Source organism: Megachile rotundata, chromosome 11 (genome assembly GCF_050947335.1).
Source record: "Megachile rotundata isolate GNS110a chromosome 11, iyMegRotu1, whole genome shotgun sequence".
Taxonomy (NCBI): Eukaryota; Metazoa; Arthropoda; class Insecta; order Hymenoptera; family Megachilidae; genus Megachile; species Megachile rotundata.
In genome coordinates this window covers 17,244,752-17,270,673 of record NC_134993.1, presented here as the reverse complement: position 1 = coordinate 17,270,673, position 25,922 = coordinate 17,244,752, and the positions used below count along the sequence as shown (strand labels likewise).

Sequence of the window (25,922 nt, the reverse complement as noted above, 5' to 3'; positions counted from 1 at the left end):
CCCATTCACATTGCTGCCTATACCTATTCACAATAGTGCTTATACCCGTTCACATTGATGCCTGTACCTGTTCACATTGATGCTTCTACCACTTCACAGTAATGCACGTGCCCGTTGACATCGATGCGTATTCCTTTCTTTGTTTTCTTTGCTTTTTTAGAGGGTTTTTCGTTCTCTCTTTGCTTTTCGGAGGCGTTCAGAGATTTTCTTTGCATTTTAGCGGCGTTTACAGATTTGCGTTGCTTTTTACAGGCTTTTTCGAGTTTTCTACGTAGTTTTTATTAAACAACGGCTAGGTTAGAGAAAAAAGGAGAAATCCTAGAGAACGAAGATAGGAATTGGTTATGCGCTATAATAACGGAACGAACAGGTAAATTATAACGGAACGAACAGGTAGAAGGATGGCGATGTACCTCTTCGAGGTTGGCACTACTGATATCGGCTAACTGCGCTAAGCCATCTATGTCCAGGTTGCTCTATGACTGATTGTTGTTAGGTTGCCAGTCTTATATCCCTTTACGTTTTCAGGTTGGCGCTTCTCATGACGCCTCGTTTCCGTTTCAGTTATCATGTTGGCACTGCTGCGTCGATAAGGACCTTCATGTCCATCTTGATCTTTCCTTCGCTATGACTATTTACTGCTGGCACTTTTGCATTCCTTTACATTTTCAAGTTGGCACTCTTACAACGCGGCCCGGTAGCTCTAATTATTATGACATGTAAACGAGAGTAATATCAAAGGTGTTGATAAATTGGAAGCTTCGATAAATGCAAGTATTGATTTCGATATTTAGTCAGTAATTATACAGATATTTTAGTCAACGACTATACGTACCTAACTATAAGTTATCGCGCGAACGACTCTGCCAGGTTACATGATAATGAAAATGATGAAAAATCGTATTGATGGTCATCGTTTAGCACAAAATGTTGGAGAATTAGTAATTCTACTCGGAACAGTTGGAAAAGTAAGCATTAACTGTGTTATTTGTAGCTGTTTGTGTATTAATTTAACGTGTTTTATATGTTTTATATAAATACATGACATCAATTTTCCTTGGTTTTTGTATTAAATATTAGAAAAGTTCAAATGGTAAAAATATAGAGTTAAAGACTACCGATGGTGTAGCGGTTAATGTTACCTTACCAGAACCTATCGATAGTAACGTTGAAGGTTATATAGAAGTTCACGGTACTTTAAATTCAAAGTCTACAATGGCATGCAGTAGTTACATATTATTTCCATCCAGTATGACAGAAGATTTTGGTAAATATCCAATTTAATTTTTTTTTTTTTATACATTTTAAGATGCATTAAAACAAAAGAAATACGTATTTCAGATTCCGATCACTATAACGAAGCGTTATCTCTACTAAATGTATTAGGACCAAGAAAATGGAAAATGTCGGAAGACGATACAGGATTATAAATTGTTACGTCGTTCGCTGTAAACTTTTTTTTATAAGAATACAATTATCATACATACTGTACAATTATTACATTTATTAATATTCATACATTTTCTTTTTATAATAAAATTAAACGGTACTGCAACATTTATATTTCTCTGCTTCTTCCATTTATACCGTCTCTAAAAACAATCCGAAATCTTAAAATACACACATGGTCAACGTTACTCAAAATTCTTCGATCATATTATCTCTGTTTATACGATACTCGTTCCAATTTTGCACGATGCATCTAATGAAAAGCATCTACACGTACACGATGTTACTGGACATTCGGAATGTTGCCTGTTTATAAAAGACAAAATATTTCGTTAAAGAACATACTATAAGAAAGTTGAACGTTTATAATATTGAAATTTTACCGAAACCAATGCGTAATATGATCAGCATGACCACCGTGTCTACACGTTTGACACCATGTGAACCAATTATTGAATTCTGTTAATTTGTTATCGCATTCTTCGTTTCTACTAACACCGGATGTTGTCATTTGTAAGCCACTTACGGTACCCATGTGCATCAAACAAATAGCACATCGTGGTAACGGTTTTCGACAATTTGGGCATGAAGACATCTGAAAAAAGAAAAAAAAAAAGAATAGAAAAATAACACTATCGTTAGGACCGCGATACTTTTAATTTGCTATATTACCTTCAATTTATTGGGAGTGCTTCCTAATCTACCAAAAGGAACTCTTGTTCTACTAAGACCCTGCATAAACGCGGATATACTTTTGCCGCAAAAATTACAAGAAATATATATTTGTTGCGGCGGTTTCTCGTTTGTAGCAGATCGCATAGCGATATCGAAATGCGCTCTTTGGGTCCACATTTTCCAAGCGTTTAAGAGATTTCTGTAACTGTATTTCACTTCCTGAAGTTCGTTCTGTTTAAATACCTAACCTCTATACATTCGTTGTCTATGCTTAGTAATACCTAGTAATCCAGACTTGAACTTGATTTTCTTGAAGTAACTTCGATGTAAATGCTCGAATAGCTATTAGACTACAACTTTGAACATCACCGGTGATTTCTAAATACCGATTTAATAACTGTATACCTTCTAAACTGGCACCTAAAATATACTATATGTATTACGAATGGAAATTGTACTTTTTAAACGATTTTAATCTGTTTATAAAACCTGTTAAAAGGAAACCAGCTAAATTGCCTTCGTCTGTTAATTTCTGAGTCAATTTTTTTAAATAATCGCTCAATTTATTGTCCGATAAAAACATTAGGGCAAACGCCACTCGATCCTCGACTGCCATACCGTTTTCGTTCTGTAAAGTGTACACAAAGTTTATACGATAAACGACGCGTGGCGTGTCTCGTTTTCGTAAAATTTCATAAAATATTATATAGATACTATGACATTTCGATTAAATATACTGTACGCGTGCTTACTAAAACATTTTCGTACGAATCGTCCGCTGTTAAAAATGCAAAAGTTGCTCTCAAATAGGGATCGGACAGTTGAGATCTGCATTTTAAACACGATTCTCTCCACATGCTGTTCCTATCTTCGGAAAATCCGGACAAAGCCATAGCAACGATATTCAAATTTGCGGACATGGACATTTTACTAGCACCGCGATTTAGAATTTCTATGGCTTGCCGTAAACATAAATTGAATACCGCTATTGCCGCTGCTCTCGGATATGCTCCTTCTCTTTCTAACCTGTCTAGAAACAAATTATCATAGAGAGTATTGGTCTCTCTATCGAACCTCCAACCGCATAAGAGCAATCCTTTGTCTCTATCTGGAGATCTGCAATGTAAGATAATAAAATGGACTGTCGTTTCGAACAATTATTATTTATATTCCGTACCTGTAAATTTTTGCGGTGTGATTAGATCCTATATCTGACCAAGGACGATGAATCAATTCCGATTTTAAGAAACCATTGTTAGATCCTTGTTGACTATCTAATTTTAAAACTGTTCTATGTAACATTATCGGACATTAATTCGTGTACTACTAAATATGCGGTTAGGTTAAAGAATCCTTCATTTACCTGACACCCGGATGTTTGTTATCCGGACTCGGTATAGTACCATCCTCGACTAAATAACGACTCAGATACAACCATTGCCACAAATTCTTTAGAGTATCGTTCTCAGCCAATTCACCGTTTTGAGCAAGCTCTGGCTATAAACGCGTCTGTGACAATTTTTAAACGATATAAACTATACATTTTTACAACTTACAAGTAGTCCGTATTCCGAAGCCGCGCGTGTTTTAGTTAAAATGGAAATATCGTCCAAAGCTTTATAGATGCTGTCGTCGTTGCATATGTATTTAAACGATTTAGATGCATGATTCCAAGCTACGTGAGATCGCGTTGACCAATTTATCGTAATTCTTTCGCAAACGGTATAATCCGTGAGTCCTTAATAAATAGAAAACAGAATTTAAGCTGTTTTATTTCCTTATTTACATAACTTAATAGTATAATATAGTCAAACCTTGTTGAGATATTGCTAACAATCTGTTCACGTGTGTCGGGTGCCAAGAAAAACTTACAGGACTATGCCACGGTGGAGCAACCGTTCTTTCTAACGCTCCAGGCTCGGTATCTTCTCCTCCACCGATTCCGCAATGTTGAATATCGTATAAATGCAACGTCGCTTGAATAAAAATAATAATATTAATTATTATTTATTTTTACTTGTATAGGTATAGGTATTGTCACACGGCAACGAGTCGAAATAATATCTCACCCGAATCTTTTTGTAAAGCTCCTAAAAGGTTCTGTCTAGTTGGACACCACAAAACTTTTGTAATTTGTCTGCCTTGAAACAAAGTTAAAACAGGCTTTTCGAAGCATCGTGTATCCCAAATTGTTACCTGATTATCAACGCTCGATACTAAATGGTAGTTATTATGCGGATTAACCGATACGTTATAAACCGCTTTAGTTACCGCCGTATTTACTACTTTAGCAGAATCTAATAAAAATTAATGAATTTGTGAATGTACCTAATATATCGAAACAAACGAATATATATTAATCTTTCGTCGAATAGTACCCCTGAAATCAATAATTTTTAACTGTTTATTGTTAGCTCCGACTGCCATACATTTTTGTTCGTGTTTGAACCAAGCAACCGAATGTATCGTTTCGGAAACACCAACTTCGGCGATAGGTCTTACAGAATCTGTTTGCACCGTATTATGATGATGGACTCTTTCCGCGCATTGCAAACCTTTATTAATATCCCATAATAAAATAGAATGATCTTTACTATGTTTATCCAAACCGGACACGATCAAATTTGTGTCTATAGGATTCCAAGCAACTGTATTGCATTGCCTCGCATGTTTCGGAACTATAATAATACATCGTGAATGCAATGAAATATTCGTATAGTCGAAGTCGTGTAAATCCCTTAAATAATTTACCTAATTCTTTTCCGCTAAGACCTTGAGAATCAAAAATGGTTGGACCGAAAGTAGTTAAAACAACTTTTCCGTTCGCTTGTCCAATGGCCAATAAAATATCTGGTTCCGGTTGTGGATATATATCGATACATTTAACGTAATGATGATTCGTATTTGTAGCAAGTAAATGAGCAACGGTGTAATCAGAAATCTTCGTATCTGTATGAAAAAAATTTATTACTCTATTAATAAATGTCTCTCGCTTCGGTCAAAAACAACTACCGTAAGCAAGATATACCCACATAATTGTCTGATATTATCTTTTGCTTGTATAACTTCGTACAAGCAAATTTCTGTACCCCATGTAACGAATTTATTTGCATGAATCGGAGACCACTGTACATCAAGTTTGATATTACTCATCTTTTACGAATTCGTACAATATTGTCAGCAAAAAATGAAATAGAATATCTTAATTGTTCGTCTGGAATAATAAATGAAAATATATTGTACAATTTTACGTTATACTGTTATTTTTAACACAAAAAATTTCGGTAACCTCAAACGTTATTCGCTATTGAAAGTTTCCATTTAAAACTGATACTTTTTACCACTTATATCTGTTCTATTATACAAATGCCCGGCAATTGATCAAAAATTACTGTACTTTAAATACGTTATTAAACTTCAGCACAAGAAACAATGCGCTCACGTTACCGGTCGAACATTCGAAAATTTTGTCGTTTGTCCAACTATGTGTATACAATTTGCTTCGTATAGAGGGTGTTCAAAAACTACGATACAATATCGTTATCCGCCAAATTTTATCCTTCGTTATTTATAATCCGTATATAACTTATATAAGAATCTTGCCATCTAATGATAACGTTAAAGAGTAGGATATTTAGGATCACCTTTTGCTTCGTTTTATTGCAAGCATTAATTTTGTTACACTTATACATTTTTGTGCAGGTGAAATAACATATAAATAATATTGTATCGATACAATCATAAAAGTTCCATACATAACTAATTTATCGATTAATAATACATTTTCATAGTTTAAAAATATATAACATAAATCAATATACATATATTCCAAGTTGTACAGAATGTTCTATTAAAAAAGATTATGGGCATGTATACGAACGAACAAACGATGATGCAAAAATTTCGTTCAGGATGATCTACCTACTGACAGAGCAAAATAGGCTTTAACACGCGTAAATATTATACGACGTATAATGATAGAATGAAATATATATGTTTAAATCTATATTGCCCGATAAAGGTCTTTGAAAGAATCGTATCGTATCGATAATTTCCCTTCGTTAACGATGAACACTTAAAAGGCACAATTAATTTCAACGGTACAAAAATATCAAAACTGAAATACGCAAAGAATACGACTTATTTTCTAAGTAGTTGTTACTAACAAATATATTTCAAATCATAATCCTTTCGTAAAATTTCAATTCTTAATAATACATATATATGTATATATAATTATAAAATTGTAAATATAATATCAAGATTCTCTTATTTTATTTCTGCATAAATAAATGCACCTCACAGAGGTTCAAGTCTTTTAAGATAAGTATATTAACCGTGTGTTCAGTCAGTCAAATTCTATTATCGATTTATAGATGCGATATTTCTCGTATAACGGGATTCTTGATTTGTTATTTTATTAAATATATACTCTTGTGTAATGGACCGAACTTACAGATATATACATTTACTGGTCTTTATAGAAATATATAAAAAACGAATCGATCGAAAAGGTACACAATACTCTAGACTCGGATGCAAATATTTGAAGTCAGGTAAAATTTTTACCACATATTAAAGTGGTACATGTAAATACAATTAAATTAATTGTACATACATAATCCGATTACAAAACCAGCTTATTAACGAAGCGACAAACTGTATCGGATAGTAAACTTATTACATAGAATACCACGAATAACAAGCAAATTAAAGTTTAATCGTCACGCGTCTTCGTTACTTTACAGTGTTATGACTTCTAAGAAATAATAGTTTAAACAAATATTATTAACAGATACTAAAACAAGAGTGCTGAAATCATTCAAGGTTTTCAAAAAATATACAAGACTACACGAATAAAGATATGTTATTTTTATTTGTAAACAAAATCAATTACAGTATTTCTATAATAAATATTAGCGACTCTTTTGCTCGCTGTCATTAAATAATCACAAAGTTGTGTATAATGTATATATACATGTACATATTTTATATGTATATATACATATAAAAATTCTTTATCCTCTCTCATTTTTCATTTACAATATTTGAATATCCGATTTATGTACATGTTTCAGCACTCTAAGAATAATTAAAAAAATACCTACGCTAATATATAAAGTGATTTTGTGCTTTGTTGAAAGCTTCGATACTTTATGATGCAAATTATTACTAATGCATACGAATTATGATTATACGTATGCACTCGTGCATTATAAATTAATCAATCAGCAATGTTATCGAGAAGGAACATGAATTTTATAACTCCTAACGTAACAATCGTTACGAACGATTTGTAAAATGTATGTTTTCGATATAAATATTTCAAATACGTTTAATGTCAATTCACTGTAAAGTGTCAGAAAACTTTACTATATGTATGTAACATGTGTGTATACGATAACACTATGTATATGTATATAAATACACTTTCCTTACTCAGGTTTTGCAATTAGAAGTTGAATATTCCATTATGAAAGTTATACGTGTCGTTTTATAATTGTTAGAGCAAAATGCAACAATTTCTTTTCTTCTTACGTTCGTTTCCATCGCCCTGATTTTCCTGTGCTTTCCGTGCAGCTATCGCGCTCATTAAATCGAAAAATACCTGAAATGTAACAAAAGAAATTTTATTATACCGAATAAATACGGAAATTTTACGTTTGTCTATTTTTTTTTCAACGTTAACGCGTTAAATATACACAACAAGTTTATTTGTAGCTGTTACATCGAAAAATATACATGCATCGCAACAAGTTATATATGTACTAGTTTGTATGAAAATTCCCAAACATTGATTTCTCAAACATCGAACAAACAAATTATCTTACGTTTTTATAAATTGCAATATCGAATGTTACAGTTATACATGCGTATGCAGTATTTCAGGCATAAGCAAGAATCAAGCAAAATATATGTAAAACGTTTTCTTTTTACGTGCCTGTGAGAGACACTCTCGTAGAAGGTTGTTACATCTGGCGTAATTGTTACCTGCTGATAATTGCACATACACATACTTATTTAAATTTAAGAAAATAAGTGAAAAAATTACAATTTATAATATTTCTAATTATTGCACAACTTTATATTATGAAAAAATTAACAACGCTTTAAAAAACTGCAAACCTATAGAAAAATGCACTTCTTTTTCTTCTTGTTAGCACGGTCCTTTCCACGACCGTTGCTTGCTGACTTGTCCTCGATCTTGCGCGACCTTATTTCACGCATCAAGTCGAAAAATACCTGAAAATGTGCAATCGATGCCATCTCAAAGCCTCGAGGCTCGAAAAAGTGCTTTATAAATTTAAAATTTAAAAAAAAAAAAAAAAAAAAAAAATTAATGCAATACATATATATATATATTTATGATGTGCTTATATAAACACACGTACATTGCAAAGAATTGTGCGCGCAAAAGCTATACAATGCACATGTAGCAAAGAAACTTATAGGACATAGATAGAATTTGCAAATTAAGCTAAATAAATATATATCTCATGCAATTTCTGTATTCTAAAGGCTATGACAAAATTGAAATACTGCATGTGCATTTCTTATATACAACCATAAACGTATGAATATTACCGTTATTAACCGAACATCATTGGTAACGCGAACTTTCAGCAATACATCTATCTCGATATTACCAACTGCAAATCGGCTGTATAAACTTACCTTATCAACGTTCTCTTTAGTTTTTGCACTCGTTTCTACATAAGGTACGCCCCACTGTTGCGACCTTGCTTGAGCTTCCGCCAAACTAACTTTTCTCTTTTCTTGTAAATCGCTTTTATTTCCCACTAATAGAAATGGAATGTTTTCGTCGTTCTTTACCCTGAGAATCTGTTCTCTGAACACGAAAATTAAGAAAAATTAAACATTGAGTTATTTCGAGTACACAAATTATCGCGTACCTAAATTCTTGAGTAGCCTGAAAACTGTCGTCTTCCGTTATGGAAAAGACGCAAAGAAATCCTTCTCCGCTTCGAAAATAATTATCTCTAATCGCGGCGTAATCTTCTTGACCTGCAGTATCAAGAATATCAATTTGTACTTCCTCTCCGTCTAACACAACTTTTTTTCTATAAGAATCCGCTTTTGTAGGCTCGTAATCCTCGACAAACTAATCGAAATAAAAAGAAATATACGTTTATATATTCGTTATATATATTCTCAACATATTCTCTTCATACTTTATATACCTCGTCATACATAAATTGTAACGTAAGGGCAGACTTCCCAACACCTCCGCTACCAACCATTATAACCTTATGCATTGCCGGAGTTGTACCTGGTTTTTTGGACATTTTGCTATATTTTTCTGAAACAGTAACATACGAAGAACATACAGCTATGTGTACCGTATAAACATTACAATATATCTACTGCATTAGAAAGTTACCAAATATAAATATCATTAAAGGCAATTATACTTGTCAGAGACAGGATGTGAAACTTCTATTGTTAGTACGAGAAATCTAAACACAGGCACAGAATTGTATATTTATACGTCTACTTATACTGTCATTCAATATCTTTCTGCAAACGAAAGAAATACAGGTTAAAACAAAGCTATATGAACTATTTCGATATACAGACTGGCATTTAATTTTTCCATCATGTTTATTCGATGCTCCGTTGAGCATGACACAAGGAACGTCGAAACAAATCGTATAGAACTATTCGTCTTCCATTGGAAAATTCAAATAATATTTTTACAGTTATCCTTAACTTTGTGTAGAAAAAAAAAAAAAGGTAAAACGAAATGAAATACATCTAAATATACGAGAATGAATAACGAAAAAGGCGGTGCCACACGCCCAATGTCAAGGAACGTCTAATTCGATTCTAAGACTTAAAAATTTCATTCATTGGATTCGAACGTACATAGTTTTTGCCTGCAGCGTTGACAAATTTAGCTTCTCTAAATACCTTTTAAGGACGCGTATATAAAGTAACTTTTTCCTCTTTTTCTAAGTCTCAGCTGTCCCGCTTCGTTTACTGTATCGCGAGTGATAGTACTGATAATTAACCGAGGTATTTCTGCACTCTACCGGCGACTTTTTGTACTGTTATACCGGTGTTATTGTCAGAATTCATTGGTACTACACGATATAACGAAATCATTGCCTCTTTTTACACGATTGGTAATTCGATAAACGTTTTCTGGATTTCTGAGATTTCGAATCCTAGAAGTCTCGTTTGTTCACGTTTTCTGCCGCTAAATGACTGTACTCTGGATTATTAGTCGACTATTCGTGTGTATTAGTCATAGACTATGATTAATAGACTGTAACAGAGTTTACAATTCTTTTTTTTTTTATTTCCGTTTCCGAACACTTTTATCAGAATTATTATAATACCGTCGAAATCGTAGAATATTTTATTATTTTGTTATTTTATCAACCGCGTCGCTCATCGCTAGGCGATATTAAATGGTACTGTTTTCAAAGTAAAGTTGACATGCTCTGAAAGACTGAAAACGAATCGAGGAATAAATACACGTTGATACAATTTCTCGTTGAACAAAGTACAAAAACAACGGAAAAACAGAGTTAAAAACAACGAGAGAAATGCGGCTGACGAGTTTCATACCGCGTATTTATATATACGTATTCGAATTTTGATTAAAGTTAAGTCTGTTTTATCAATCTAATTAATGATTTCGTTATTACGTAGATGTTACGTTAAAAATTTGAATTTTCAACATCGAAAATAAATTCACCGAGTATTTTAAAAGATTAACCATGCTGAATACGATAAAGGAGTGTTTGAAAAATAATGTACGAAAACGAAATAAAGTCGTACGATTAAATAAATCCGAAAACAAGAAGCAACCTTTAAAAAATATGCCAGGTAAAAGATTTGAAACAACTATATACAAAAAGTGTACTATACCGACAATATTTTATTAGTCTTTCAGTATCCGATAAGCAACGAAAGAGATCACAGAGTATACGTTTGGGGTATGGCAGAACACGGTGCTCTTGGAACAGTAAAATCAATGTCGTACGAAAAAGGCATTTCTTATATCGCGAAGCCAAGACGATTAAGTTTTGCGGAGAAACAAGATGTAACCAATATATGTTGCGGTTACGGTTTTACTGCTTTCGCCGTAAGATCTAAAGATAAGAATATTTTATACGGAAGTGGAATAAATACAGACTCGCAGCTTGGTAAAAAAGAAATATCAGTTTGTTTATACATTTTCTACACTAAAAATTATATAAAGATTTTGTATGTATATTTTATGAACAGGTTTTGACGAGAGCGATAAGAAGTTCCTGGATGATTTGATAACCGAACCAAGACCTATCGATTTACCCCTTAAAGATTCTTCCACCAAAATTACCGATATGGCAGCTGGTAGAGCACATTTGTTGATATTGACGAGCGAAGGTTTATTTACATTAGGAAATAATTCGTATGGACAATGCGGTCGTCCTATAATATTAGACGAAAATTACAAGAAAAGTAAAGTAGTTCATCATATATCCGATATTAAAGGAAAAAAGATCAAGGCTGTAACAGCCGGGCAAGATCATAGGTACAAAATTTTGCGATATATAATAAATAACAAATTACATTACATACATATATCATCCCTTATTTCTTATACGATAGCATACTCTTGACAGAATCTGGTGAGGTGTACACTTTTGGTTGGGGTGCAGACGGACAAACTGGATTAGCGCATTATCGAAACGAATATAGACCAAGTTTAGTTAAAGGAGATTTAGCTGGACAGCATATCATAAAAGTTGCTTGCATCGCAGATTGTGTATTAGCACTCAGCGGTATCTGCAATATTCATGTATTAATATCATAATAAACTGCATATTCTATTATACGGTATCACGATAAATTCTATATTATATAATCACACAGAATTTGTGATTATAGATAAAGGAAAAGTATTTGGTTGGGGTAACTCCGAATACGGACAACTATTTACCCACGGTGAAAATCAACAAGTGAATATAGCTACCGAGTTGACCGCTTTAGAGGACGTGGGTCACGTTAAAGACATCGCGAGCGGTGGTTGTTTCTGTATGGTTTTAAATAGTAAGTATTCGCGTAATAATTTTACTATTAACTTCGTAACAAGTATAAACGAAGTATATAACAGGTGCGGGTGATGTTTACGTATGGGGATACGGTATTCTTGGTCTTGGACCTGAAGTCAAAAGAATTATGCAACCAACTTTAATTCCATCCGTGCTGTTTGGTAGAAACGCATACGTGAAGGATGCGAAAGTAAGTAAAACTCTAAATTTAACGAGGCAACAAGAAGTATCGTATATATTCTTTCGCAGGTAATGAAAATATTTTGCGGTACAAGTCATCTTGCGGCTTTAAATAATCTCGGTGACTTGTACATGTGGGGTTGCAACAAATTTGGATCCTTAGGATTAGGACATACGAAAGACCAATATTTCCCATTAAAGGTAATTAGATTTACTATCGATCGTTTATCGTTGAAACCGATGTAATTATAAATAACGAAGTGTATATTACAGGTAAATGTAGGAGCTCAGGTAAGGAAAGTAGCTTGCGGAGTAGATCATACAGTTACACTCTGTAAACCTTTTGTTTGAGACATAATATATTTTTCATATAATATATGTTAATATATTATTTACAAAAAGTATGTATAAATTGTTGCTTCGAATTGTCATAAAAATATAATACATGTAGATAATCTATCCTTTATGTCGTTATGCATTACGCGAAGTTTGATCGATGAATAACGTGTTCTCGTAAAATGAAATGTCGAACGAAAATGGACGTATCCGATGTATAAAGTTTTTAACTACGAATTTGGATACTATAAAAAGCTAAAAATACGATTAAAATAAACGAATTGAACGTAATACTAGTTCCACCGCTAGTACATATTAAATTTTCGTAAGATATCGTGTATTTTATCGAATTGGGAAATCTGCAAAATTTACGATCTAAAACAAACGAAAAATTTATATCGTTATTGCAAGTTTTTATTATACGACTCTTATTTGCATTCATGTAATACTTACCTGTGCATTGATACGAACTACTCGAAGAGTTGGAAGCTATCGATATATAAAGCGGTGGACACGCATGAACGAAAGCAGCATCGGCGCAAGATACTTTAATACTATGTACATTGTTGGTTATCGATGCACACGATTTAGTTGTTTCCGTTGTATTATTAGCGCGTAACGGCTCCCGCGAGGAACATACGGTTAAACTGTCGGAACTACTTCCTTGAATCTGGAAATACGATTTCGAACGGTTCAAAAATCTTTCTTTACGTAACGATATTTTTTTGAGATTTTTTACCTTTATCGTTGCAGAGTTATCACCGTTGAAAAAGTAATTGGGATGTAATTTGTAGAAATTAATTCCATACGGTACTATATAATCACTGTACGAATTCGAAGTTCCAACCACGGTATAGTTCGATCCACATTGCGTATTGATCAAGCGCTTCGGAACTGTTACACATTACGATTAGTACATTTTTTTAACGTTACATCGTCTAATATTACAAATTAATCGTGTTTGCGTCTTTTACCTTGTTTTATTCTTTCAACGATACTCGTTATCGGTTCTAAGGCTTCTCGCGTATCTCCGATGCTAATAGAAAATAAGTCTGTCGCGGAATTTTTCACCAAATTAGACCAGGTATCTTTCGAGCCATACGTTGCAATAAGTAATACCGTATCTATTAAAGAAGAAAAAAAAAGATTACATTGGTGATAAATTGCACGACCATTTACCGAACCGTAAAATTTATCGTAACATCAGAATTTAGTTAAAGGTATATGTCGATGTTTTATAATAAGATCGTATACATCATTACCCGGAATTTGTTCTCGCATTCGTGAAATAGTTTGTAAACAGTATTCCTTGTCGTTTATGGAAATATATGAAGCATGTGGAATGATCAAGACAACGTTAGATCTTGCACCACCGTCGTGTTTGCGTTCATCGTCCAGTTTATTTTTCAAGTACCAATTTAATTTATCCAGTGATTTCGGTAAATTAATACCATGAGTAACTAAAAAAAAAAAATTGTGGACCGTAAACGATTATCTAGCGACTTATTCGCTTACTATCCGCTATTATATTACGTACTGTTTTGATAATGCGACGAATTATAACCGTGAAAATCTAAAATGTTATAGGTACTATTAATCATCGGAGTTCCGTCCTGTCCATTTATTAAAGTGAAATTAGAATTGAACTGATTGATTTCCAAGCTTTCTAATAAGGTTCTACAAAAAAAAAAAAAAAAAAATATACATTAACAATCAACACTATATACATTTGCGCGAATCTATAATTTTTTAAAACTTACGCAAGAATAGGTTTTATTTCGGAAAAATTCCAATTTGTATCCAGAATGATTGTCAAATCAACGGATATTTGATTCAGATCAAATAACGTGTTCGTCGTCTTACACGATGGATCGTTATTCATCGACAAAGCTACGAAATCGAAATGAACAAATTAAATATAATTCTTTCGTTTCATTGGATTAAGCAGTCACAACGTATACGTAGTCGAGTATCGAAATACTAAAATTATAAGGTAACACTTACGTACGTATCTTGCCAGCTCGTTCACAGCTTGTACCGAAAGTTTCTCTATTTTCGTATTATCTATCGTAGCTTGTGCTATGGAAGAATCTAACAATAAAGCTGCACTGTACGTCTACACGGAATAAGAAAAATGCAACATAAGGAAATCGCTTGTTTCAGAAACGAAGAAAATATATTTTAAAACTATTATTTTACCTGCGCAACCATCGTTTCGTTCGGTGCAACGGACGTGAATAATGTTCTTCGGTCGCATGCTCTAACGGAAGAATCAAAGAAGCCCAACGGGCTGTAATACATATCGAATATTTGCGAAAGTCTCAAACTAGGTATTCTAGAATACCATTTACTAATTTCACGAGCCAAGATCAAGCCATCCAAATCTCCTCTGATTTCTGCCGTGGTCATTTCAGTCTTTTCGTTGGTCGTCAAAAAATACCAACGCGGCAAAGCGGTAGAATTCCAGTTACCGGTTGCTCCGATACTCAATTTATCCGTCGAATCTTGAGTAGGGCCTTGTCTTAAAGCTACCTCCGCCAAATCTCCTGTTTATAATAAACGTTTATAGATTTTGAAGTAATTAATTATCTATATACGCATTTGCGCGTATGTTTCAAGATATTTATATTACCAGCTAAAGTGGCAATCCATTTGTTATCCAAAGTCAATCCCGATATGTTCGTATTGTTTTTTTGCAACGTAGTCGGTTGTAAATCTCTGAGAGTGGTTATTTCGGGTTGCGTAGCTGCAGCTATACCGGCGAGTACCGAACCAAGAGAAACCGTACCCCATCTAAAATTTGAATTAACGTTAAATAACGAATTCGATTTAAACGTACGCTCTTTCGCAGCGTATCGATGACTTACCGAGTTTTCACGACTCCATTTTCTACAGGACATTTGCTAAGCGGCGGTAAACTACTCAGTCGTGCAATATCCGGATGATTAGGTGGCAATTCTGGATAATAGGAATTTGGATCGACGGTCACCCGAGCATCTTTATCTTTACGGTGAGTCATGGTTTTTCTGCATAAAAATAATTTATAATACAGTATTTTCTCCGTAAATGTTAAAACTTCGGGTCTCGATTTTAACATTTATGGAATAGGTACTACATTCTTTGTAGCGAGCCAAACATAGAAAAAGACAGCAACACAAAAGACAAAGAGGGACTGAGGTTTGGCAAACGTGAAAGACTCGCGCGTGTTCTGTCTTTTAAATTCAAAAATCAAAATTCTTTATTTTTGATTTTTCGCGAACGAAACTTCGATTATCGTATTCGTCTCGAAACGAGGCAAATACGACGGTAAAAGTTTCATGAAAAAATAGTAAGAAATAAGAAAGTTGCAATCTTTTCTTTTGCTTGCATTAGTATGTGTCTCACCGATGTTCGGTCCTCGTCGTTTCGGCGATTGATCGTGTTTCATTTTCGACTGATTTCGAGGGGGGATGAAATTTTAACATTTACGGAGAGAATACATTGTATTTACCTTGTTTACTATGGAGTAAATTATTTCTGTATTACGTACAGTTTCGAAACTTACATTTCTTCGGACGACAATGTTTCTACATCGTTGATAGTGCTTTTAGTCGCAGCTTTATTATCCATCGACGTAGCTCTTACAGATCTTTTCGCATTCGTGATTCTACAAACTTCTGCTTCGTCTCCTCTTTCAAAAATATCGATAGTACTCGATAACATGAAATGTAACGTACACTGTAATAGAATATAATCGATTACTACAAGTACGAATACAATTATAACTTTATACGTACTCTTTCAACATCCGTGATACTGTTATTAGGAAATAACATAGCGTTCCCTGGTATAAGACGCAGAGTTTGAGCGTGACGAAAAAATTGGTAAGATATCGGTGCGTAAGGTGTTATACCATCTTGAATATTTACACGAGGATTCGGTGCAATTCCATCTTGTCGGAATCTATTATAATCGTATATTATAAGTCACAGGAAATTTAGATTTTTTTCCGGGACAATTATTCTTTGAAAATATAAATAATTTACCGATGTAAAAGCGCAACGGATAAACTTCTTAAATCCATGTTAAGTCCTTCCGTGTTTTCGATTTTGCGAAGTATCGAAACGAACGTATCGAAAGTATGCGGTAATCTATTATCTCTCGTTAAAAGATATTTGTTCTCGTAACATTCTCGAAGAGACGGCGAAAGATTTCTGTGCGCGTTCTCTTGTCCATGCACGGCTGAAGAGAAACGAATAATCCAAGTTTTTAATATAATTACGGTGAATCGCGGTAAGGGGATATATGTTTTCGTAAGAAAATACTTACTTAAAACGATGAGAGCAAAGAAGCACAGAAGTTTTGCCATCGTTGAAACAAACTGAAAGTTATTAAAGATGAAATAAAAGTAATAGAAAATTATACGATGATATTACGATATAACGATCGTAAAGAAACAGAATTATACGTAAAACTCGAAAAATACATACCAGAATGGAATTTTAGTCACTTTTTAAGAATAAACGATACTCTTACAAGTCGGCCCAGCAAGGTGTAATACCACACCTATCCGGAGATACAGCGAAACCTATCATTGCCGAACAGATAAGATAATATGATACATCGTGAGTAATATATCCCCACTACAGATTACAGATATCGAAAGAAGTATACCGAAAATCCATGAAACATGTTAAAAACTTTGAAACTTTTAAGTATATCGAATCACTTTTTTCGCTGTATATCGAATCTATCGGATATTAATACTGTCGCGTTATCGTACACAAGGGAATTAACGTTATTCCGCAGTATCGTCGTTAATTTTTTCTTTACGAGTAACAAATTAATCAACGTTCTCTCGATATAATTTTACTAATTGGAAAGAAAAAACGATCAATTAAGAATACCGTTTCAGGTTTAACTTTCAAGATAATCCTACGGAAAAAAAAAAGAAAAAAGTTGTAATATCCTTATCCAGAAATATCTTATCAGGTGTTAAATTTTTTCTTACACAATCGTGAATCATCATAGAGAAGATACCGAAAACGAGGTGTAAGCATTAGAGTTTGTTTAACAGATTTTCAATGACACAAGTATGAAGATCGACATAGTTTTATTTTCGATACTTTGTTTCGGTAAGTACTCGAAAAGTTATAATAAAATATGCAAAGTAAGAAAACGTTTAATTCTCGCTTGTAACGTTAATAGAAATATTTGTTTATCGCGACAGAAATTCGATTAATATGCTCACAAACGAGTATACCAGAATCACTGAAGGAGTGTTACAGAACCGAAAGTGCGTTAAATCCTAAACTTCCGTTAAATTTACGTATAATAACAGATATCGTGCAAAAATTGGAAAGACATTCGTACGGAACAACGAATTTGCGAACAATGTCATCCGCGATATTACATAGGTAATTAAACGTAACGCGAATATACTTACGTTTCATCGGTATTTTATACTCTAATGATTTCTAACGACTGTTTTCCTTTTAAACGATAGATTCAAGTTCGACGGCATCGAATATCAAAATAACGTGCATCCTTCAGAGGGTATTCTTCCATTCGGTGCAACTGGAACACAGCGTATTAAACATAAATTGATAGAAGATCTTATTCCTAGCGATATACAAACGTTACCGGTTCACGTACTTTCACAGACAGAGCGTTGTATACTGCATCGATCAATTTCGAATACGATTCTGAGATACGATATCGATGGAAACAATACGTGTACTCGTCCTGTTGAAATTCGAAACGAAACAGGTAGCGTCTGAAATGAAACGAACGGTTAGTTAACGGTACGATGGAAAGTAAAAAATTATTGTCACAATTATTACAAATAGGTCGAGTGGCGAAGTGTCCGATACAGCAAGGAGTAATTCTAACATCCTACGGAACTATTGCGCCTGGAGCGATTATAGGAGCGATAGCTGCGTCTCTTCAACGCCAAAATGTTGCTGTGAAACAATTGATCAGCAATTTAGAAACATCTGTTTCGGGTACGGTATTAACGTAAAATATTATCTATACACAATGGAATATCGTATACGAACATCGCTTCTGTTTTTTTAGAAAGGAGTTCCACAAATTTACGGTATAACGAAGAAGAAATCGATTTGATCGTACCAAGAAGCGAAATGAGCCAAGGACCATCTATGTGGTACGAAACATTAATCGCATCGTCCAGTAAAGTCGACAATGTATGGTTAACTACGATCGCAGGTACAAGATACGATAATGTTCGTGCATCGTGTAGCGCGAATATAATAACGTAGACAATTATCGTTGAATCAGGTGAATTAGCAGAAATGGTAGTGTATCAAGGCCCGTTGACAGGATTCAATATGACCCTCGGCGCGACAGGATTCTGGCAGAATAGAATATGTCCGACTATTTTTTATCTCGCAGATTCGCAGGAAAATTTCCATGCAACTCGAGCCGAACTAATAGGGGGCATCGATGGTATAGAGCAACAACGTACAGTTAACTTTTAACGTTTATATTCTCTCGTATCTGTCCAATTTCAGGTATGATTATCGCGAATAATTTGCAGACTTGGATCGAAGATTTTTATAGTCTTCGACTGAGTCAAATTTTAGAAACGTATTATTCGTACGAGGGCGTCGCTTTTAACGCGAACATCAGAGCCTGCGAACGATCGCGAGCCTTTTTATATTCGGTGCCAAAAACTATTTTGGACGAACAGGTTCGTTGAAACGCGCATCGAGTATAAATCGTCTAAAACTGTATAATTTTTATTCCTTAGACCTACGCGATAGCGCAGATGTTGGCTTATCGCAATAGTATCGCATATATTTCACCCGAAACTCTGAAAAAGCTGGTCGAATGCGCTACCGAAAAATTTTATACCTACGCGGAGAGTCATTTATTTCCGGAATTGCCTTGCCAAAAAATAAATCGTTCTCGCGTGGAAACGTTAGTCGTATTCGATGGTTCGTGGCCAATGGAATATACAACGGATCTATTAGCGTAAGCTGCCATTAGTTACTCGTTATTACAAATATACTTTTACCGTTTTAACGAAACGGCATTTTCTTAGAGTTTTGATACAAGATTTAGACGTATCGACGTACGGATCAAAGATCGGTATAATACACGGTACTACGGGCGAATGGTTGTTGAACGTTACGAACAGTCCGTCGTTAGCGTTCGAAACGTTAACGAACTTTACGAACGTTCCATGTAAGTTTCCCAACGTTCGTCGTCAATTTTTATCGAATATTCGAACGTAATGCAATGTCCGTTTCAGGGCCTACCGAATTAAACTACGTTAAAGTTTTGAATACGATATTCGCTCATTTGAACAAAACCTGGGAAAACAAGGAAAAACATGGGATTATCGGCAATCTTGGACAAGTAGTTCTACTGTTAACTCCTTTAGGTTCTATGTCGAATAACGAGAAAGTATCGGCAACGACGATTCTACGTCGAATAAAGTATAATCATCCAGGTAAAAAAAAAAACAGTGATCCGTTATTTTTACGTATACCGTACGATTAATCGACTTCAATCGAACGATTCGCAGAAGTTAATTTCGTATATTACACGTCACGATCTAATACCGATTTATTTCAATCGTTCATACTATCCGACGAGGATCGCTTGATAGATAATTCGAACATCGACAGTGTTATTCGATATATATCGACAAGTACGTTGCTGTTATTATTGTATACGTAAGTTAATATGTTTCGGGGAAAAAAAAAAAAATCATAAACGGAAGCATCGATCGTTTCAGTTCCGAAGATATTGAGATCCTCGTCGTCTTCGTACAACGGAACGAATGTTACCTCGCAATTCGAAGATTACATAAGTCCTTCGGAATGTATAAGGTACAAAATGAATTCGAAGTGGAAAAAAGATAGGAGAAGAATATCGATGACAGTTGGTATCAAAGAATTATAATTCGTTCGAATCGATCGTTATCGTAATATTAATCTTTTTTAGATACACAGTTTCGGTTACGGTAGCGTAAACGCTTGTTCGTGGACGCAATTCGGATCCGGCGACGAAGAAAAATTTCGATGCGTCGAATTAGCCGGTTACGAAGAAGTTAAATTAACGAATCAGTTGAACTGCGTTGAAACGTCGTCTTGTCCGGATATATATCTAGAGATACGAAACGTAACTTCTTTGTACAAATGTGCAGGTATGTAAACGATTAATCTCTTAACGCAAGACGCAATGAAACATATATATGTGATAATAATAAAATAATGATCATCGATCGTAGAAATAGAGTGCAAAACACCGGACCAAGTAAGATTCATCGTAAGAACGAAAGAGGAAATTGTACGGCACGAAAATTCTGCGAATAAAAATAAATTAGCGTTACTTAATTTTCTGACTTTATTTATATTGGTAATATTAATATAAACTTTGTACATTATTACGCGATTTTTTCGTTGAAATAAAAGAATTGAAAAGAAAAAAAATTAATAAAACCACACCTGTACCGTACAAACATTTATTTATCGTATAAAAAATACAAACAGTTTTATTACTTACGACGGGTACGGAGAGATCAGTCGAAATAGTATTTGCTGTACGCGTACTCGTAGACGAATTTGATGAGAAATTGAAAGTTGCTGGATGCCGCGAGATTTCCCAATTCAGGTTCCGTCAAAAGCATGTCGACCGGAGGAAGAAATTCGTTGACTTTACCGCCTACAACGGATACGTAGTACGTATAAGGAGATCGTACGTGAAATAAATAATTATATTCGAGGAACAATATACGCGCGTGGAATTACCCATAAAACGTGCGAGATCCATTAATTTGAAGAAAATCGTTTCTTGCACTTGCTGTTCAGGATTCTTTCCAGCGATATCCCATCGATCCCGTTTAGCTGCCCTAGCCCAAATTCGTAATTTCAAAGACATCTTTTCTTCCTCTTGTTCCACGTATTCCAATAAATCGAGAGCTTTTTTAAAGTCGTACTCGTTCGCGTCGACGTTATCCTCCGACGTGTACAACTATCGATTATATCTGATTTATATAGGATGTCCTTGAAATAAAAGTAGGAGGTAAACAATAGAAAATACCGTAATTAATTCCGTGGGTGTAAATACTCGTAGTTTATCGACGTCGTAACCGTAGGTGGTAAGCACTCGCGTGGGTAAATCTTCTTGATGAGCTATAAGCGCTAATTCGTTGTTAATTCTTTTGATGCGATCCGTTAGTTCTTCCTCGGGATCGTCCGAAGCCAAGAGAGCCAATTTCGCCAAAGAGAGCATAGACTTTTTACGAGCGACTAATTCGTTTTCCTGTATCGCTAAAGAATGAAGCGTATTAGCGGCGAAACGTAAATCGTCGGTTAACGCGGATTGTACCCAGGACAAAGTAGGGTGTTCCGCTAATTTTTCGGCTAATTCTAGGGTACCGCCGCGTCTACATTTCTCTACCAATTCGCCTTGTCGTCCATCTTTGACGTACCTTTAAACGATTTTATAAGAGGCGTGAAAAATCGCATAGAATAATAGCAAGGGTCGAAAGCAACTCACCATGAAAACAAGAATCCGACAAAATCTTGAAGAGCAAATTTTTCTATGTATCCGTCCAAACGATTTTTATTATCGGTTAATTCGCAAATTTGTACGAGAGACGCGAAATCGCAATACTTTTCAGCCAGCATCGCGGCGCTGTCGTATTGTTCCTCCTTGACTGTAAATCGTAAGAGATGCGATTAACGGGAGAAAAAATGATTCAAGAAGAAATACGTACCGAGAGGTTGAATCAGATTGGTTCGATCGGTTTCGTATTGTTTGATAAGTATCTCGAACTTCTCGGTTCCTCTGACGCTTTCTATGTGAGATTTTCGACCATCCAATATGAAATCTATGTAACCGACCAGTTGCTCGTACAATTCGTTTCTAACGGTGGAATCGTTGGTACCGGTGATACCGTGTTTGAGCGTTAAATTATACTGCGAGAAGCATAGGTCGGTTATTAGTTAGCGGGAGGAGTAAGAAGAAGAAGAAGAATTATCGTACCGACCATCGTAGTTAGAGAAGTTCTTAATCCGTGGTTGCCAACGGCCGCTGTCCACGGAAGATACTCGGTTATACCGGTGGAACATCTGGTAGGTATAAATCGTTTAGCGTTACGCCGACGGTATTCGAGGACTTCGCGAAGTATACTCTGCGAAACAACGGTGCGATATAATTCGTAAACGAATAATTTTATTTCGTTCTACTTACCAATAATATAGCATTGACTCGCAGGATGTAACGGGCTACTTGTTGAATCGGTCTTTCGGATCGAGTAATTTCCGTGGCGTTGTTTACCAAGGTAGGAAGAAAACGATGTACCGTACTGGCTTGTCGATAAAATATATCGCGAGAGGTTAATTGGTCGGACACGAAGGAATCCGGGGTTAAAGTTTGTTCGATGACAGCATCGACGATATCGGAATAGGTGTTTTGTAGATTGTAGAGGGTAATCGCCGCGACTAATTTTTCGGCGTACTCTTGGAGAACGTGAGGCGTAGCCATAATGATTCCTCTGTAGGTAACGGCGCAAAATCTTGTCCACAAACGGTGTTCTTTCAAGAAGCGTACGAAGAAATCCAGCGCTTTGAGTTTTCCTTCCAATTGATTGAGTATCTGCATGGAAGCAACCGCGTTCAGGGTAATCGACAAATCTCTGCGATCGGCCCAACGCGGATCATTGGCAGGATAATCGTCTATCAAGTCTTTGGCAACTTTCAAAACTAAAGTATCGAGAGTGGCATCGATATCCATGACCGGTTCTTCTTGCGAGGGAAAAAGTTGAGACAAAATTTCCTCGCATCGTTGGTTATCTCGACGAAGAGCGAGAAGAAAGGCAGCGCGTAATCGCGTAGCCGTATCGGAACTGTAATACATGTCTTGAAGTCGTTCGTCGGTAATGAGAGCGGTAAAATTTTGCGCAGTTAAATCGATACGATGATCGTGCTCCGTATTGTCGTTGTGAGTCCTAAAAAAAAACAGAGAAAAAAAAGAAAAAATAATTGTTGAAGTTAGAAATCGTTGGAAGAAATCGTGCGTAAATAACGAGGGACGACGAACGTATCGAAATCTCGTTGAGACATAAAATCGGTGGGAACGATGGAAACCAATCCAAAATTTTTGGTGAACAAAACCGGAGTTCCGGAAAACGACGCACCGCCGAGGATGCTGTCGCCTCGTCCTAAATCTATATTGTCTTGTTCATGGTCGGTCGTATCTGAAAAAAAAAAAGAAGGGTTTACTTTCGTTACGAAGTGTAAATAGGATATAGAGAAAAAGAAAAAAAAAATGAAAGAAAACTTACAATTTACAACAAGGACATCGCGCCGATTGTATACAATGGCTTCCCATCCGCACAATATAAAACGATAGGTAACTAAAAAGGATTCGACGTCGGATTGATAAAAAATGGGAGAATTTTCCTTGAGGGGTAGGAACCATTTGAAGTCGCGTGCCAAGGTGGTGCCGGACAATTGTATCGAGCCTATGAATTGGAAAGTCGAAGAAATAAATTAGTTGCTATAGAATATGAAAAAGAAAAAAGAAAAATATTACCAAGAGCAAGATGAACGAAAGGCGGTCCGGTAGTACAATGGGCTGCCATTAAAAAGACGATTCCGTCTTGGCAGGTTTGCATATCGATCAACCATGTTTCCATATTTTGCGGATCGTACTCGTTGGATCGTCGTTGAAAGAGTTGCGAAACGAGGTGTCCGATGTCCTCGTCGAATTCGATTTTTTCCTGTTCGTTAGAGGGAAAGGACCAATACTGCAAGGAGGAACCGGCCAAAACGAGTACCCTGTAAGCGTTGTCGGGGAGAGCATCGCAAACGACCCTGATCAATTTCTGCGAAGAAGGTTATTCGATTAGTCGGTGGATATTTTTTAGCGTCGGTGTTTAAGTATCGAAGCGGTGATATATTACCGTTTCGGTGACAGGGGATTGAGGTATAGCTCCGAAAATAAGAGAGGTCATTCTGCGTCCTATACCGCCTAGCCATCCTTGACTGGTTCTGAGAAGGTGGCAGTTAACGGCGTGCTTGCCGGAGACGAAGCGTGGTTGCAACAACGCTACGGTACAGGTGGTGGTGACCAAGATACAACCGTGGCCAGGTACGCGAGCCAGGCAATGAACTTCTTGACCCGCCAACTCTGCACTGGTTTCGACCGAAGAGCCTTCGTGAGCGACGCTCGGCCAATAGCGGACAATACCCTCCGGAGAGACTGCCATGCAACTGGGTAGCTTATAATTTGTAGGTTATTTTTGTTCTCTTTCTTTTTTTTTTTTTTTTTTGGTTTCGGGTTATTTATATATATATATATAGTAAGTTATCGGAATAGAAATAAATAAATAAATTAGCATAGCGTACCTGTTGCCCCGGTTGTAGCCATACAACGACACATTCCGCTTTGTGAGCCAAATCGCTTTGAGGCAAGGACAATTCGCGACATCGGGCGTTGAAAGTCGTGCGTTGTTTGGGATCGTTAGGCTTGCATCGCCATACGAGTAATCTGCGTCCCGATACTAACCAAGCCCAACCGTCGGGTGAAAGATTAACGCTGACGGTGGTGGTATTCTCGTCGAGAAACGTCAAAGCCTCCGTAACGAGAACAGGTAACGACGAGCGAAAAGTTTGTACAGCGTGATACTTCGTCTTTGTAAGAAGTTGTATAGATTGATCGGAGCGTGCACTGTTTTTCTTGAAGGTGCGATCCATTTTGACCGTTTTGGCGGTAAAAAGAAGTCGTCGAGTATCTTGCAGGGAATAATCGTACTAACCTTAACAGGTAGTGCCAACCGCACTCGGTCCTTGGGCTGTTGTGTGCTGGGATTCGTTGCCAACTTAATTCTGTATGAACATAGAAGAAGCGAAATATAATGTAAAAGCGGCTCCATCTAGCGACAAAATGTGTAACTTGTAAACGCGCAAAATTTAGATTGTGAAAAGGTTCAATTGAAAAAGAACACAGGGTGTATTTGATAAATTGTAAACTGAAATCATAGACTAAGTTTCCATCGAGGGTTCAAATCGGGTCAGAGTCGGGTTAGAGTCGGGTTGAGGTGAGCGCTTTTATGGTGGAAAAACCAAAGTTTTAGTTGAACTCTACCCTATAAAATTTTAGGGTAGCGTTCAATTGAGGTTCGGTGGAAACGACAAAAGTCGAGTTCGTGTTGCCAACATAACAAATCCAAATTGTATTGTGTATCACGTGTTATAT

At 35.7% G+C, this 25,922-nt stretch overlaps 7 protein-coding genes across 20 annotated transcripts; 3 read left to right on the top strand and 4 right to left on the bottom strand.

Moving 5' to 3' along the window:
- Nucleotides 1-826: 826 nt before the first annotated feature.
- LOC100879050 (replication protein A 14 kDa subunit) lies at nt 827-1,561 on the top strand. Its single transcript, XM_003707700.3, has 3 exons — nt 827-968; nt 1,081-1,267; nt 1,342-1,561. Exons 1-3 carry the CDS (start codon nt 876-878, stop codon nt 1,428-1,430), a joined length of 369 nt encoding a protein of 122 aa, XP_003707748.3. The 5' UTR covers nt 827-875; the 3' UTR covers nt 1,431-1,561.
- Nucleotides 1,485-5,626, bottom strand: mio (GATOR complex protein mio). 2 transcript variants are annotated; one of them, XM_003707743.3, is made up of 15 exons: nt 5,414-5,626; nt 5,157-5,338; nt 4,876-5,073; nt 4,503-4,802; nt 4,194-4,421; nt 3,939-4,100; nt 3,681-3,862; nt 3,488-3,621; nt 3,302-3,415; nt 2,877-3,240; nt 2,614-2,752; nt 2,406-2,544; nt 2,122-2,329; nt 1,833-2,044; nt 1,485-1,755 (listed from the first exon to the last, which is right to left on the bottom strand). In XM_003707743.3, the coding sequence occupies exons 2-15, from the start codon at nt 5,275-5,277 to the stop codon at nt 1,668-1,670; spliced, it is 2,589 nt and encodes an 862-aa protein (XP_003707791.2). In that variant the 5' UTR covers nt 5,278-5,338; nt 5,414-5,626; the 3' UTR covers nt 1,485-1,667. The 2 variants fall into 2 exon arrangements, with proteins under 2 accessions (XP_003707791.2, XP_076393574.1); XM_076537459.1 differs by lacking the exons at nt 4,194-4,421; nt 4,503-4,802.
- A 131-nt stretch (nt 5,627-5,757) lies between these two features.
- Rala (Ras-like protein A) lies at nt 5,758-10,195 on the bottom strand. Of its 11 annotated transcripts, none has more exons than XR_013039982.1 (7): nt 10,057-10,195; nt 9,327-9,445; nt 9,039-9,247; nt 8,800-8,974; nt 8,251-8,418; nt 8,066-8,118; nt 5,758-7,732 (listed from the first exon to the last, which is right to left on the bottom strand). XR_013039982.1 is itself a non-coding variant. In XM_076537470.1 (6 exons), exons 1-5 carry the CDS (start codon nt 9,743-9,745, stop codon nt 8,251-8,253), a joined length of 693 nt encoding a protein of 230 aa, XP_076393585.1. In that variant the 5' UTR covers nt 9,746-9,944; the 3' UTR covers nt 5,758-7,732. The 11 variants fall into 11 exon arrangements, 3 of the variants coding, with proteins under 3 accessions (XP_076393585.1, XP_076393587.1, XP_076393588.1); XR_013039983.1 differs by having other exon boundaries at nt 10,012-10,150; XR_013039980.1 differs by lacking the exon at nt 10,057-10,195 and adding an exon at nt 9,724-9,948 and having other exon boundaries at nt 8,066-8,115.
- LOC100884048 (uncharacterized) lies at nt 10,057-18,263 on the bottom strand. Its single transcript, XM_003707742.3, has 17 exons — nt 18,133-18,263; nt 17,177-17,274; nt 17,016-17,067; nt 16,733-16,928; nt 16,484-16,649; nt 16,252-16,424; nt 15,575-15,733; nt 15,340-15,500; nt 14,907-15,253; nt 14,712-14,823; nt 14,468-14,597; nt 14,245-14,384; nt 13,970-14,167; nt 13,682-13,831; nt 13,447-13,601; nt 13,161-13,377; nt 10,057-13,082 (listed from the first exon to the last, which is right to left on the bottom strand). Exons 3-17 carry the CDS (start codon nt 17,053-17,055, stop codon nt 12,934-12,936), a joined length of 2,493 nt encoding a protein of 830 aa, XP_003707790.2. The 5' UTR covers nt 17,056-17,067; nt 17,177-17,274; nt 18,133-18,263; the 3' UTR covers nt 10,057-12,933.
- Nucleotides 10,845-12,830, top strand: LOC100878832 (RCC1-like G exchanging factor-like protein). The gene is made up of 8 exons (XM_003707698.3): nt 10,845-10,980; nt 11,040-11,300; nt 11,383-11,671; nt 11,749-11,921; nt 12,028-12,189; nt 12,254-12,381; nt 12,441-12,572; nt 12,645-12,830. Exons 1-8 carry the CDS (start codon nt 10,872-10,874, stop codon nt 12,720-12,722), a joined length of 1,332 nt encoding a protein of 443 aa, XP_003707746.1. The 5' UTR covers nt 10,845-10,871; the 3' UTR covers nt 12,723-12,830.
- On the top strand, nt 15,624-21,162 carry LOC100883936 (uncharacterized). The gene is made up of 14 exons (XM_076537461.1): nt 15,624-15,717; nt 17,917-18,103; nt 18,193-18,455; nt 18,536-18,691; nt 18,765-18,914; nt 18,987-19,154; nt 19,220-19,398; nt 19,459-19,682; nt 19,753-19,895; nt 19,963-20,163; nt 20,239-20,364; nt 20,452-20,597; nt 20,661-20,862; nt 20,947-21,162. Exons 2-14 carry the CDS (start codon nt 18,081-18,083, stop codon nt 21,087-21,089), a joined length of 2,124 nt encoding a protein of 707 aa, XP_076393576.1. The 5' UTR covers nt 15,624-15,717; nt 17,917-18,080; the 3' UTR covers nt 21,090-21,162.
- On the bottom strand, nt 20,599-25,528 carry Nup133 (nuclear pore complex protein Nup133). Of its 3 annotated transcripts, none has more exons than XM_003707740.3 (13): nt 25,073-25,528; nt 24,628-24,945; nt 24,258-24,549; nt 24,007-24,186; nt 23,763-23,919; nt 22,914-23,670; nt 22,711-22,854; nt 22,438-22,639; nt 22,218-22,377; nt 21,759-22,149; nt 21,467-21,689; nt 21,222-21,380; nt 20,599-21,021 (listed from the first exon to the last, which is right to left on the bottom strand). In XM_003707740.3, the coding sequence occupies exons 1-12, from the start codon at nt 25,418-25,420 to the stop codon at nt 21,238-21,240; spliced, it is 3,315 nt and encodes a 1,104-aa protein (XP_003707788.1). In that variant the 5' UTR covers nt 25,421-25,528; the 3' UTR covers nt 20,599-21,021; nt 21,222-21,237. The 3 variants fall into 3 exon arrangements, with proteins under 3 accessions (XP_003707788.1, XP_012151293.1, XP_076393571.1); XM_012295903.2 differs by having other exon boundaries at nt 20,599-20,822; XM_076537456.1 differs by having other exon boundaries at nt 24,628-24,937; nt 25,073-25,208.
- Between the last annotated feature and the right edge of the window lie 394 nt (nt 25,529-25,922).

Excerpts from the sequence above, each read along its gene's own strand:
- LOC100879050 (XM_003707700.3), top strand. The coding sequence starts at position 876 with ATGATAATGAAAATGATGAAAAATCGTATTGATGGTCATCGTTTAGCA. Across the intron at positions 969-1,080 it reads TACTCGGAACAGTTGGAAAA|AAAAGTTCAAATGGTAAAAA; the intron begins GTAAGCATTAAC and ends ATTAAATATTAG. Across the intron at positions 1,268-1,341 it reads CAGTATGACAGAAGATTTTG|ATTCCGATCACTATAACGAA; the intron begins GTAAATATCCAA and ends TACGTATTTCAG.
- mio (XM_003707743.3), bottom strand. The coding sequence starts at position 5,277 with ATGAGTAATATCAAACTTGATGTACAGTGGTCTCCGATTCATGCAAAT. Across the intron at positions 3,863-3,938 it reads GTTAGCAATATCTCAACAAG|GACTCACGGATTATACCGTT; the intron begins GTTTGACTATAT and ends CTATTTATTAAG. Across the intron at positions 3,416-3,487 it reads AACAAACATCCGGGTGTCAG|AACAGTTTTAAAATTAGATA; the intron begins GTAAATGAAGGA and ends AATGTTACATAG.
- Rala (XM_076537470.1), bottom strand. The coding sequence starts at position 9,745 with ATGATGGAAAAATTAAATGCCA. Across the intron at positions 8,975-9,038 it reads CAGGCTACTCAAGAATTTAG|AGAACAGATTCTCAGGGTAA; the intron begins GTACGCGATAAT and ends TTTCGTGTTCAG. Across the intron at positions 8,419-8,799 it reads CTAAAGAGAACGTTGATAAG|CACTTTTTCGAGCCTCGAGG; the intron begins GTAAGTTTATAC and ends AAATTTATAAAG.
- LOC100878832 (XM_003707698.3), top strand. The coding sequence starts at position 10,872 with ATGCTGAATACGATAAAGGAGTGTTTGAAAAATAATGTACGAAAACGA. Across the intron at positions 10,981-11,039 it reads ACCTTTAAAAAATATGCCAG|TCTTTCAGTATCCGATAAGC; the intron begins GTAAAAGATTTG and ends ATATTTTATTAG. Across the intron at positions 12,573-12,644 it reads ACCAATATTTCCCATTAAAG|GTAAATGTAGGAGCTCAGGT; the intron begins GTAATTAGATTT and ends TGTATATTACAG.
- LOC100884048 (XM_003707742.3), bottom strand. The coding sequence starts at position 17,055 with ATGGCAAAACTTCTGTGCTTCTTTGCTCTCATCGTTTTAA. Across the intron at positions 14,168-14,244 it reads TTCGTCGCATTATCAAAACA|TTACTCATGGTATTAATTTA; the intron begins GTACGTAATATA and ends TTTTTTTTTTAG. Across the intron at positions 13,083-13,160 it reads TAGTTCGTATCAATGCACAG|ATCGTAAATTTTGCAGATTT; the intron begins GTAAGTATTACA and ends CGTTTGTTTTAG.
- LOC100883936 (XM_076537461.1), top strand. The coding sequence starts at position 18,081 with ATGTCATCCGCGATATTACATAG. Across the intron at positions 20,365-20,451 it reads TATTCGATATATATCGACAA|TTCCGAAGATATTGAGATCC; the intron begins GTACGTTGCTGT and ends CGATCGTTTCAG. Across the intron at positions 20,598-20,660 it reads GGAGAAGAATATCGATGACA|ATACACAGTTTCGGTTACGG; the intron begins GTTGGTATCAAA and ends AATCTTTTTTAG.
- Nup133 (XM_003707740.3), bottom strand. The coding sequence starts at position 25,420 with ATGGATCGCACCTTCAAGAAAAACAGTGCACGCTCCGATCAATCTATA. Across the intron at positions 24,946-25,072 it reads GGCTACAACCGGGGCAACAG|CTACCCAGTTGCATGGCAGT; the intron begins GTACGCTATGCT and ends ACAAATTATAAG. Across the intron at positions 22,150-22,217 it reads GTCGGATTCTTGTTTTCATG|GTACGTCAAAGATGGACGAC; the intron begins GTGAGTTGCTTT and ends AATCGTTTAAAG.